This window comes from Simochromis diagramma, unplaced genomic scaffold, assembly GCF_900408965.1.
Source record: "Simochromis diagramma unplaced genomic scaffold, fSimDia1.1 OVJJ01000302.1, whole genome shotgun sequence".
Classification (NCBI taxonomy): Eukaryota; Metazoa; Chordata; class Actinopteri; order Cichliformes; family Cichlidae; genus Simochromis; species Simochromis diagramma.
In genome coordinates this window covers 4,016,623-4,030,262 of record NW_024386792.1, presented here as the reverse complement: position 1 = coordinate 4,030,262, position 13,640 = coordinate 4,016,623, and the positions used below count along the sequence as shown (strand labels likewise).

The window sequence follows — 13,640 nt, the reverse complement described above, 5'->3', positions numbered from 1 at the left end:
CACTGAAAAATGATTTCTTCCAGGTAAACAAATCCACAACCTTCTTTAAGTTCCACATTTGTGGTTAAACATTATCATGTTATTGTAGCTGCTGCATTTGAGATAATCGTGTCAAGTCCATTAATTAGGAAGCCAGGTGAAGCTGACTGTTAATTATCAATCAATTAGATTTGGCCAGTGCTACAAGATCTGCCGCTACTACTGGAAAAAAGCTGAAAAGGCTTCTTTTTTTATTATTTAACATTCAGTTAATTGATACTGCTACACAGATGAAAAAGCCCAACCTTACAGCTTTTAAAATCACAGCGACCCCTCTATCAAAGAGGTGGTGGACCAAACCAGGGGAATTGCCAGCAAATATTAATAGCTAAAATTGAATGGACATCGGAACAGGCTCCAGTGTGATGCATTTGTCCCTTTTCCTGCAGAGTGAGTGCATACAGTCTGGCTTTCTATAACAACAACAATAAAACTAACCTCATATGTTAAAAGGGTGTTGCTGTCAACTGCTCGCTCTAAATCTTTCTGCTCCTTAGTGGTCAAAATTGCTTAATGCAACTTTTATTAGCAAAGTAACGAGCACTAGAGAGGGGAGAGGGCCCGTAAAATGTCCTCGGAGATGCAAGGCCTGTTCCTAAGAAAAAAAAAAAATGAGTTAAGTGAGTACAGTGTGATTTCACACCTATGGTGAGGGTGGCTGGATGGTGAGTGGGAGGCACGGCTGTTACCCACACGATGCCAGTCTGCCAGGGCACCACCTAGGGCCCTACATCGCCCCCCCTTTTCTCCCCCTCCCGTCCTGTGACGCCATGTTCCCCTTGCCCTGCAACACCAGTGCCCATCTGCTAGGACACGTTAGCCGCTGGCGCCAGGGACTATTTAGCCTGGCGTAATTAGCCCCCAGACACCAGCAGCCTGGTTTTTAAACAGATGTGGGGGAGGTAGCGCTAGCAAGGCGACTATATACGACCAACAAATGTTTGATAAGGATGAGAGAGGAAGAGGGAGAGAGAGCGCGAAGAGAAGATGTGACCTAGTTAAAGGGATGATGCAACTTATGTTACAGCACAATGGGCAGTAATGATGACAACCCCACTTGCTCCGACTGTCCAATGCCATGGTCGAGGAAAGCCGAGCAGATGAAATTTAATTAGGCTGTGTCCATTTGCTGTACTGACATACAAGTATGTGGAAATAAACACTTTAACAGACAGACAAGGATGTTTTAACCTAAAATCCAGATGCGTTTTCCTTATTCCGAGTACCCTCACTGGCTTATTGTGTACTTGGCCTGACCTTTAACGAGGGACAGAGAAAGGTTACAGTGCAGATGCCCTTGAACCTCATGATCGTAATCACACGTGACTGTAACGGCAATGACCTTTACCCGCTTCCCTCCCCTCCTCCTCCTCACCATCTTTTTCCTCCCTTCCTCCCCCCCCCCCCCCCCCCCCAGGGTCATTTGAGGGTCCAGACTCTTGTCAAGGCTGTCACTCTAGACAGCCCTCTCCATCTACCGCCCCCACTGTTGCCATGGCAATGGACGGCACTGCGCTCCGAGGACTGTGTGAGGGGGCAGAGGGAGCCAGCGGACGGATGAACGCTGCAGCATCTTTCCCTAACCTAGGTCAACCTTGCAGAGCTAGTGTAAGTAACGGGAGGGGATAAATGCTGGTCATGCCGCTTGAAGCCCAAATAAACTGTCAGGATAACGTCAGCGCAGGGACGAGAAAGAGCAGTGATGAAACAAAGAGCACAGGTAGAGGGAGTACAGTGAAGGAATTATATAAAGCCCATAAGCATTGTCTCAATTTCTCTGTTTACACTCACAGGCCAATCATGTAATCCCTGTCTTCTGCAAAGACATGCACACACACGGAAACGTGACCTGGGGGCAGGCACTGGAGCAGCACACGTGTACTATCACAGAGCTCCCAGCCAGCATGAGTCACTGTGAACACCAGTCGACCCAGAGAGAACAATGGCAACCGGTGTGTGTGAGGGTGTCTGTCAAGCGTGCACGTACTGGCACAGGATGAAGAGCCACGGATGGAGCAACACCCCACTGCGCCACCGTCAGACAGCCATTTGTTTTCTTTGTGTGGATGCATACTTGCACGAGTGTGCCACACTGTACGTTTTATGATTGCACCGCCTGTCTTCCTCTTATACTTGTAAAGGAAAAACAATTGCGCTGTACACATAATGTGAGCACTGCAATTAAGCAATCAATAAGGAAAGAATCACTCTGCTCATATGTAGTTGGAAAAGCTAGCTGTGTCGGTGCATACTTCAGCCTGTTTCATTCCTGACTGCCTGAGAGACGCACTCCAGCAGCCCACAGTGGACAAACACCTGTCCATAACACACTTGAACCGGACCTGGCATTCAGTAGAGATTCTGATGCAGGTTTAAAAAAAGCACCTGCTCTAACACTTTATTTAGCCCGTGATACAAACCGTATAGTACGTTGAAAACAATGATTGCATTTATGTAATGCTAAGCACAGCAGCGCACACACTCCGAAAGAAGGAATCAGGTTTGCATCTTCTGCTTCCTTGGGCAGGGAACCAGAAGAGGAAAAGGCTAAATCACGCTGCAATTCATGATGTCAGAGCGGTCCGCACAGGTTGAGACGTGGTTCATGTCAAAACTCTTGCTCTTAAACTGCCTGACATGGAACAAGGAGCAAGTCAGGGTTGAGTTTAAGTTCAACAATGCAAGCAAGGTTATATAATATTATATAATTTGCCATTTGCTGGCCTTGTTTTGGGGGGACATCAGAGCAGAAGACACTAGACAAAATAAAAGTGAAACAGAGGCTTCAAAAAAACGAAGACAATTATCCCCCTGCAGGTCCATAATACTCTCCTCAGTTTTAGCTTGGGTTTTATGTCAGTCAGCGTCTTAACCTTTGGCCTACATCTAACCTCCCAAGCTGATCTGGAACATAAACAGCCAACTGGTACAATAAATAACAAGATAACAGTGCGTGACCTGTTCTTTCCTAGAACTACTTGCAGTGGTGACTGTTCTTTTAAATATGTATGTTTGCAGAAACTGCTTTGTTGAAACTCACGAAATACAGTGCAAGAATTCAAAATATATATTGAAGACCACAGAGTTAGTGTTTTGCATAGATTTAAGGGTACAGAACTGTGCCAATTGTTGCAAAGACCGATCTGAGAGCTATAAAGCTCATTTTGCATTTCTACAGTTCTATAGATAAGCAGACAGCCTACCTGAAAGCTTAATCAGCAGCTCAGAGGCGACCTTAACGTTGATATCCTGGCTCAGCAAGCTGTTCTTAGCCATAGGGCTTCCTTCTCTTGCTTTCAGCGACCCTGGGCGATCTGTGGCTGCTGCAGCCACCGTTGGCCCGTCTGGGCTGAAAGTCGTAGGGAAGCTTGGCTGGATCTGGCTCTGGGACTGGGAGGATGGTCTCGGGCTCAGTGCTTCCTCCACTTTGGGCTCTTCCTTCAGTTGGAACGGAGATTTGAGTGTCTCCCTCTGATTGGCCGCTGGAGCCAAGAAGACAAAAGAGATCAGAGGGAAAAGTGATTATCCAAAGAAGGCCATGACCAAAACACCTGACATGCATTTCATAAGCTGAAGTCACTTACGCAGCACTGTGAAAATGTAAAAAAAACAAATGAATGACAACATTTTCCACAATGGGATATCACAGGTCATACTGGCCAACAGTTGGCGCGATATGGGGGGAAAAAACCAGGGCGCAATCTTATGATCTCATTTCGTCTTATGGGTATCCACAACAAATTCAGAATTCCTCCTCTCTTTCTTTTCTACCTCACAGAGCCTTTCCCTCTCCCCAACCCATTCATTTCTGTGCATATTATTCTCAACCTTAAGTCTGGATTCCTCATTTCCTTTTGCATTTGACATCATCTGAATCCCCTTCATGAGGGGACATGAAATAATTGGACATGAAATAATTCCAGCAGTTCTGATAGCAATCAGCCGAAGTCTTATCTGCCATCTTTGCTGTGTGTAGCCTAGGTTAGGGATTGAACTGTCACATGGATCCCTCTGCTCTAAAGTCATCTTCAAGAGAAACTGGGCCACATCTAATCCGCCTTAGATGAATAATTAATAATTAGACATGGAGCAACTTCCGATAGCCGCCAAGAAAAGAACAGCAGGGCAAGCGCCTCTCTTTGTGTCTCTGAGCACATTCCACTACTCCCTGTGCTAAAGCGAAGGTTTTTACAGGTTATGGCTCAGAAAAATGGTTGAAATAAAAACTGCTTTAACAGACACAAAAAAGAAGAGCTAAAAATATTGCCTAAAATATACCATACTGTTAGTGGAAAGACACGTCACGTCTGTTTAATACAGGGCTGTGGGAACAGAAGGTTAAAGGATACCACTGTCTACCAATTAAGTGCAGGTGCACTATACCATTTTTCAGAAAGAACGCGAGTACTGAGGACTTTTTTAACAAATAGATTATTGTGCAATGTCACAAAACTTCAGTTACTTAAATTTAAGTCACACTGTTTGGCCACAAAATTAAAAACCACTTCCTCTAGGTCCCTCACTGAACCTTTTTATGTCACTAGAGCCATTTTCATTTCCAAATATAGTTTTGTTCTTCTTCTTTTTTTTTTTTTTTAACTATGTCAAATGATTCAAAAATGCACTGCACAATATTCGTTTGATTTATGAGGACACAATAACTTGAAAACTTACAAAGCCTTCTGGACTTAATTGGACGTATTAAAGGATCAAAATCCCCCGCTGTTGCATGAAGTGAAAAAGCCGAGTTTACATGCTCTTTGATCTTGTTTATTCAAAATCTAAAGAGATCAGCCCATGTGACTTGTGAGCACTATCTGCAATAGTGGCATTGTGATGTGGGGCAAATTCATATGCGAGTCAAGAAGCAGCTTCGTTGCTATGATAACCAAACATGACATAAGTTACAAAAATAAAGATGGTATATAATGTCATTTTTACCCCATAGCAACATAACTCATTTGTAGAAGGACATCACTGCAATCTGCAATAAATCAATTTGCGAGCGCTCCAGCAGACACCACGGTTGAGTACCTGCTAAGGAGCTATGCAGGTATCACTAGTTCAACTTAATAATTAGCCACACCAAATTTGGCTTTCCATTTTTCCATTTGAATGCTAATACTGTTCAACTGTGCTAATGTCGAGTGGTGCAGCGACAAACACATCTTCACATCTACTGGCACAACCCCTGACACTTGTACAGTTTGAAACAGCTTGTACATCCTAGCATGGACACTCAATCTGCAACACACACACAAACACACACAGAGCATGGCTATAAGAGAGGCTATCACTCTTGGGCAGACTGCTGTCCAGTCTCCTCTGGCCCCAGCAGAGATCTGCTCCGCTCCTCACCCGATCGTCTCACCTAACATCTCTAACCGCCACAGGCCTGCCGCCCCCTGCCCACATCATCAATCTGCGCTGGCCCCGGCCCCTCTGATTAATGATGATCTATGCCGGAGGGATAGAGGGCTCAGGGACAGGGGATACAGGGCAGGGAAAGGGGACAGGTGCTGGCGTTCTGACCACCCATGTGATGTTGTGATGCCACAGTGCCACACAATGGCAGGGCTGGGCTTGCAGTTCAAGAGGCTGAGAAGGAACAGGGTGAGCAGCAGCAGGGAGGGGAGGGTGGGGGGACATGGGGGTGGGGCGATGACCTTCAAGTTCAGGGGGGCAGTGGCGCAGGGTCGCACATGGCACCAGCTGGAAATGTCATGCTGTCAGATGTCAGCGGGCAGGCTAAGTATAACCTGGTCAGCACCTGGAAGGACGTCCTCTAATTAGAAGCGTGTTGGGCCATGTCGGATCAGACAGGGACAGCGCACTTGGTCAGCGCCTTACAAACACAGATTAAACAAAAAACAAAAACTCACATTTAACCATACTTTGTGTTGCCGTTTGCTTCGTCATGCTGCGTTCAAACCCCGGGCAGTCGCTGCGCTTAAACCACTGACAAATAAATACTAAACACAAGCTCGGATTCTCGAATCCTTCTCCTCGGCGGCCTCATGAGAACAAAAACAACTCCAGGACGTGCACTCACACACAAAGTCACACCACTCCTGTGACCTTTTGGATTGCTATAAATAGAGCGCATTTCCACTCAGAATCTATGTTACAGATCCCAATGAATAATTTAGTAGCCTAATCCAGTAGGCAAGTTTTTTGTTTTTTACTCCTCTGAGCTGATGGCTCAAGAACAAAAAAAAAAAAAAAAAAAAAAAAAAAAAAAAAAAAAAGGCAGCGCAGAGCACCAACAGGAACTATTCAGCCAACAACACCACCAAGCTTACACTTTTGGCCTTTTGTCTGTCAAAATTCACAATCACAATAGCATCATGAGCATCCAGTCCCTGGCAGATCATTCTGTGAAGTGAGCACAGATTCGCGGAGGAGATGGGCATCTCTGGGTGACTGGGCTTCGCTTATGTGAGTTTCGTGACTGTGTGTGTGTGTGTGTCTGTGCATGCGCGCACCAATGTCCAGTGTCAGCTCCCTGCGCTGGTTCTAGCTCAGGTTTGACGATGCTATCAGTTTGTCTCCGTGTTATCACACCCTTCTGACACCTGCCACCAACGCTACTTCCATCGCCGTTCTCCTGCCCGTTTCTCTCCCCCTCGCTACGCTTCTCTCTTGCGCCTCATCTGTCTCACTGCCAGGCGCTTGTCCACTCCACCTCACCTCTAGCTCCGTGGCCAGGGCTGCCGTCAAATAACTTCATTAGCTTTCCACCTCTGTCACGCCGGCCTGCTCCCCCTCTGACAATTGGCTGCTGTTTTTTTTTTTTTTTCCCAGACAAGAGGAGGAAGAAAGAAAAAAAGCACAGGGCTACATGGGGCAGGTTGAGAACCCAACAAAAGCTGACAGTGTGCTAGACACCGGACAGTGATACTGATGGCTGCAGTGGGGATGTATGGACCAGAGGTCACACACAAAAGACCTGCCTGTATCTGCTCATGCAGAGCTGGAAAGCAGGGGACACATACGATTAAATCTAGACATTCTTAAAAGAAGGGAATCAAAAAGACTCTCTGTCATGAGACGTTCCAAAAAAATGGCTTACAGAACCTTTCCTGCATACTTTTTTCCTTCAATATGCATAAATACACACAAAAAACCTCGATCTCCTGCTAGGATGACACACAAACGGCATGTTTTACAAGTCTAAATTCTGCTTTTGCGTCACATTACTGTACCCAAGCACCACATGGGAGTCGCTCTCCCAGGAAACGCATAAATAAGACAACTGCAGAAGCATCATGACAGATGCAACACCTCCTATAAACCCCCCCCCGCACACCAATTATTCACACCCAGCCAGGGTCAAGCACGTTGTGCCTGTGTCACCGCAGCGGGGTGGGAGTGGAGGGGGTGTTCGGAGGGTGTGCAGTGCCCGCTGTCATTATTAACTCGGGGTCCACTGGGCACAGGGTAGGGGCTGTGCATTTCAAAGTGCCTCTGTGGCTTTCATCTCTGAATCAAAATGTGGATCACACCGGATAGCTAACGGTTGTGTCAGTGTGCAAGGATAAAAATCAAAGGGTATCAGTATAACACTCAACGGAAAGCAGGGCAGCCACTCCCCCCCCCCAAAAAAGAGATATGCTTATTATGTCAGAGGTCACTGAGAGTTCACTGGCTTTTTATGCCTGGGGAACTCAATGCAACTCCCTCTTTGCCTTTTACTCCCTCCGCCTTTGCTTGCTGTCACTTTATCTGTCTCATTTTTCTCCCCGTTTTTCTTTTTTTTTTATTTTTCCCTCTGCAGCTTTTTAATACCCCGCCCCCGCCTCCATAGGGCCTTGTGGGATCGAGGCACTGAGACAGCAGTGTAAAAGCAGGAGGGATGAGCTGCTCGTGTACGCACTCAATCTGGGTTGGCAGGGAGGTCAAAAGAAATAGAGTCTAGAGGTCCCAGGAGGAACTTCCTCACCTCTCCTTTCCTGGCTGCTCCTTGGCATGGGTAAGTCTCATAAAGATCTGAGCCCACTTCTTTCCACTTTCATAACCCTCCTTTCTTTAACTCCGCCCCCCAACAAAGGGAGAGAACTTTGTGATCAAAGAAGTGGTATTCATTAAAGCCCATCATCACGCATTCAAGTTCAACATCCTCTCGTCCTGTCTTTTTATATCCTGCCTCACTCTCCTTGAATGATGCCCCGACTAAGATGTCCGCCACTTGACACTGGGCTGACATTGCAGGGAGCCATCTTGGCTCCTCTGGGAGTTGCCTGGGCTTGATTGTGCAGTCTGGGAGTGAAGCGCAACTGGCACCCAGGGGGCATCCATGTGGAGCCGGGGCGTGCAAGATCGAGCGGGAGTTAACTAAGCCGAGCCGAGTCCCCGTGCATCCTGGCGGGGTCACAGGATGGCGCTGAGGGCGCTAATCATTTCAAATTATGAATTCCTTTTTAATTATGAATTATGCATAAATTTTTAATTAATCTAATGTTCCCAGGGTTTTTTTCCCCTCCCATCCTTACTCTCAAGATCTCAATCTAATTACACAGTATTAAGAGGAAGAGTGGCAGTCGTCGCCTCGACCCTGGCGCTGAACCCCGGTCAACCTTTTTCCATCAATCTTGCCATTATCTCCAAGCTCATCCTTTGATATTTTCTGCAACACAGTGAAATGCATCTAAACATGGGTCGGGCCACGTACGGCTGGGAACAGCGTGTTTGTTAAGTTTGTTCAAGAAAGTGCAGTATCATAGCTGGCTTAGGAAAATAATAAAGGAAAGGACAAACTTCCTATCAAGAGCAGCCAATATGAAGTCTTCTATTTTAGACGACAATCTTTAAGTCCGCTTGTGTAAATATTCAGTTTATCCCTTTGGCTAATTTGGAATTGAATTTGTCAGTAATAATAACAACACGTGCAAGGAAAAGCAGGAGGAAGACGCCAGGAATCTACAATTAGTCACCAACCGTGACAACTGACAAGATGCCGGCGAGGAAAATAAATTCTTTGACCACTATTGACGAGGTACCCTTGAGCAAATCATTTAGTCCCTGACTGCTTTTGCAGAGTTAATCAGTGCCCAGCTGCAGAGAGCTGTTTGACTGGATAAATGATTTTAAAACTGAAACTTTACTTGGGTATTGATATGTAAAAACAACTGCAATTTCCAAAACTTAGACTAACTAAGAACATGCATGTTTGCATGAACTGCATGTTTTGTGCTATTGGATTTAAGGTTCTGCCCTTTCCCCCATAAATACCACACTGGACGACCTCCCTCGTACCAGCAATGATGAGTTTTGACACCTCTGTGTACATCTATAAAGACAATTTCCAGGTTTTTCCAAGGGTAGGTGATACAAACCCAGTCACATGACCGAAATATGACAGAAACCACTCAGTTCAGGAAAGAGCATCAAGGGTTACTCCTAGTAGATAAAGCATTAAGAGCGTCACAGTGGCACATAAGTCAATTTCCTGTATATATTCCATTCTGCTGCTACCAACCCTGGTTGTGCGTACAGTGGGATGCGCTTTGCCCGATTACCAGCAATGTATGTTAGATGTTTTGAGTCATTACCGACAGGGTCCTCAATTCATAAGCAACAACAACAAAAAACAGAAGAGACAGGAAAAGCTCAGAAAAGGCTTTCTGAGCAGTCTTAGCCCCATGCAGTGAATCGGGCAGAAGGAGGATGTGAGTAAATGAGCTAGATGTGTTGGGCCCAACAGTTTCTCACTTATGCATAAACTCTGTGTATCAATCATTGAAATGTGTCAGCTTTTGAATATGGATTTAAAGCCCAGATCTCACCTTCCCGTGTTTATCTCAGCGTCATCTGTGCTAGGGGTTGTTTTTTTTAAACTGATGTTACTGGAATATTTTAAGATGCTGTATCAGTTCACTACATTATGTTTTCGATAGCAATACAGAGTATATATAACAAATACCTATGCACAGGCAAGAACACATTAGGCCAAAACCTGGATCAGAAACCACTATTGTCGTGTGGGTACCACAATGTATGGTACACAAACAAATCATGAATGGATGATGTATGTATGATGTATAAGACACTACAGTATACTATGATTAAAAGGTTTGAATTCCTTTAGTATAGTTGAAATTACTTTGAATACATGTGACATTATGACACCACCTTTTCTGCGCTCAATAAGTTAAAGAGCTCAGTCACATATGCCAAAACCCATCTGTGCAGTGCGACTAGATGCACATAGTGTGAACTGTTACGTTTCTTTTCACCGTTTAAAGAATGACACCAATGGGAATTTTAAATGTTTTCTAATGTTAATGCCCATAAAATAAAATAAAAAAAAGAAGCCTGAGATGCGTTGGTGTACGTGCTGCTGTCAAAAGCTAAAACTCTCTATTCCCCGCATGTTTGAACTAACAGACATTTTACGTTCTCGTTGTTTTTATAAGCCATTTAAAATAAAAAATAAATAAAAATAAAACAGCTCAGAGACATTCTGCAGCCTTGACCTGAGACAATAAGCATAAAAAAGTGTTTACACTTCTTACGAATGTTATTTCTGGTGACAATGAAGAATCAAAACAAAACTTAAGGCAAAGGGGAGACAACATCTAGCTGGAGATCAGCGCCGATGTCTTCATATGAGAGTTTGGAAGAACTGAAAAACTCTTGATGAAAGTGCAACTGCAGTGAGTCAAGTTTAAAAAGTCAAGCTGAGAAAGCGGCACAATAAACAAAGCAATTATGGATTACAGGAGTTACACCACCGCTGCGTCTGTGAGCTGCTTTTCTATGCGTTTCTGCACAGCATTAACTAAATGCAGCACTGTAAAGACTGCACTATAAAAAAAAAGCTTTCGTTTAACGTAGGAAAAAATAAATCTATGCTAACCTGAAAGCTTCATAAGCAGGTCAGTGGCCGTTTTGGTAGTGATGTCAGGGCTGAATAAGGAGGCTGTGGTCGGAGCGCTGGGGCTGGATCTGACGCCGACTCCGACCCCTACTCCGGGTAGGTCCAGGGAGTTGGCGCTGCTGCTGGCACGGTCCCTGCAGATGCTGAAAGGGGAGAGCACGGACAGGTCTCGCTCTTGTGGCTCCTCCTTGATGTGGACGTGATTGGAGGACGCCTCGACTGGAGGGGACGTCTGCTGCTGAGCGTCCGAGTGCAGCGGGGACACCTCCGTCGCTCTCATGTCTGCGGAACTGCCATCACCCATCAGGGAGCCCTCGCCCTCCGTGTCGGTGGTGATCTCCTCTTTCACCTTGACGTCTGTGCGTGGGAAGTGCTGGTGGCAGCGCATGTGAAGCTTCAGGCTGAAGTGACGGGAGGAGGTAAAGGGACAGAGTTCGCACTGAAACGTCTCACCCCGGTCCTGGTGCTGATGTACCTGGGAAAAAAAATGGGGACAGGTTTAAGCGTCAAACCCCTCCTTATCTCCAGCACTGCATGGCGCCAGGAGGACAGCTTTAGGACATCTTTTGCTTTATTTCTACATTTCTTTGTGAGCCGCAACAGTGTTAAATCATGCAAAAGAGAAATGTAAACATTTAAATAGTGATCAAACATGACATGTATGGGGATCAGATCAGAGAGGAGAAAAATAAAATCCAACCTTCATGTGGGACTTGAGATTGTCTTTGCGAGCACAGCGGAAGGGACACAGCGGACACTGATGGCTTTTCAAGCCTGTGTGGATGACCATGTGTCTCTTCCAGTAGCTCTTGCGTTTGATGACCAGGCCACACACAGGACACTGGAATGGTTTGCCACCATCCTCAGGAGAGCCTTGATGGGAACCAAAGAATTATTATTTTTATTTTTCTGTTATTCATTTTTTTATTTAGAGGCAAAATCCAGTCCCAAGATTTTGATGGACTTGATGGATGGCTAAACAAAGCATTTAGTTACTGTAAGTGAGTATTGTGAGTGCGAATGGTTGTCTGTCTCTGTGTGTTAGCCCTGCGACAGACTGGCGACCTGTCCAGGGTGTACCCCGCCTCTTGCACTATGACAGCTGGGATAGGCTCCAGCACCCCCGTGACCCTGAAAAGGATAAGCGGAAGCGAATGGATGGATGGATAGTTACTGTAAAGCAAGCGTGCCTAAAGTATTGATCCTATTTGATCTCAAAGGGTCCGTATGTAATAATGCCGGCACCACTGCACTAAGACTGCACTAAGTGCATTTGGCTGAAAACAAATTGGATTTGTTAACGACAATCTTCATACGTTGCAAAGCCACCTAGCGGATCAGGGATGGACAGTTCGGTGGGCTTGTTCTCAGCCGCAGGATCCATGTTTGACAATCCCACTGTAAAGAAATGCAAATCCCCTCTTTAATAAGGGAGTTACTCAGACACTGATCAGATCTGCGAGAGACAACGTCTGCGCACCTAATGATGAAAACTATCATGAGAGAAACACCAGCTGGAAGCGATGGAACAATGAAAGCAAAAAACTCTAGCATGTTTTAGTATCTCGATTATTGTTGTTGGCTTCATATCCGGCATCCATTACTGTTTAATTGGTCTTATTAGAAAGAGGCATGATTGCATTACAAATTCTACAAGGGCCTGTCAGGATGGCTTCATAAGTATTCCAGTGCCGTTCCTTGAAAAACATCTGGTAATCAGTGTTTGGTGAAATTACTGTGCTCAGCCATTCATTGACCTGAGGTGTAAAACCTCGAGACTGCCTATTTGCAACAATAAACCACCATCTGCGGCCCAACCTCTCCAAGCACAGCAGAGATCACAATGCAGAAATGACTTGTGCTTAGTCTAAGTTGAGGCGAACAAAGCAGAAATAAAACCAGGAGGCAGCGTGTGTGTGTTTAGTGCTTAACATGTGTAAGCCTAATCACGTGTTAGAAAAACGGGAGTCGATTCTTCCTAAAACACAAAAGCACAGCATGCCAGCGTGATACTGTTTTATAGCAGAACTAGCGAGGGTCTACAATAAAACAAGACACGACAGTCAATAATCAAGGTCACATTTTTCAGTCTGGCGACCAAACAACTACCTGCATTTTTTTTTTTTTTTTTTTTACAGTGCTGCTCGACCTTGACGGCATGCCGGGTTAGAGCAGACCCCTTTTTAGCATGCAGATCACAGAATATTACATCGACTGCCTCATCTGTCTGAAGTCAATTTGATCCAGCCATTTTAGTTTTGGCGGGGTTGCGACACAATCCCTCAAAAGTGCCCATCCATCTCCCTGAAAACGTTCTGTTCTCCCTTAAGACTACTTAGCTGGAGCTTGCACTTTGAAGCCATCTCTCCGCCTGTCCAAGAGTGAGATCTGTGTGTGTGCACCCTTGTTTGGGTTACACGTCTACATCTGAGCACGCTCTTACAGATTATACTGCATGCCCATTTGTAAGTAACTGAGAGACAGCGTGTACGAGGGAGAGAAGAAAGAGTGAGGGAGGGAAAAAAAAAAAAAAAAAAAAAAAAAAAAGAGTGCACGCATCTGTATCCAGTCAGTGGAAAGTATGATGTGTTTGGCCTTAAGTCTGCTGTGCTGATCAGTGCAGAGGGCTCTGGTTAGTGGGGTATGAAGCCAGGAGGAGGCTGCTGAGATGGATATGGACTCCAGGGCTCCCCACTGTGCCGAGCACACACTGACGGCCCCC

The 13,640-nt window shown here is 45.4% G+C and overlaps 1 protein-coding gene across 4 annotated transcripts in view; it reads right to left on the bottom strand.

The window, feature by feature from the left end:
- znf827 (zinc finger protein 827) overlaps positions 1–13,640 on the bottom strand; it is a 76,028-nt gene that overhangs the window by 37,180 nt on the left and 25,208 nt on the right. For all 4 annotated transcript variants that reach the window (XM_040023871.1, XM_040023870.1, XM_040023869.1 and 1 more), the window contains exons 3-5: positions 11,619–11,791; positions 10,898–11,393; positions 3,243–3,521 (exon numbers count right to left, since the gene is read on the bottom strand). In XM_040023871.1, coding sequence (XP_039879805.1) covers positions 3,243–3,521; positions 10,898–11,393; positions 11,619–11,791 — 948 coding nt within the window. The remainder of the gene's footprint in view (positions 1–3,242; positions 3,522–10,897; positions 11,394–11,618; positions 11,792–13,640) is intronic.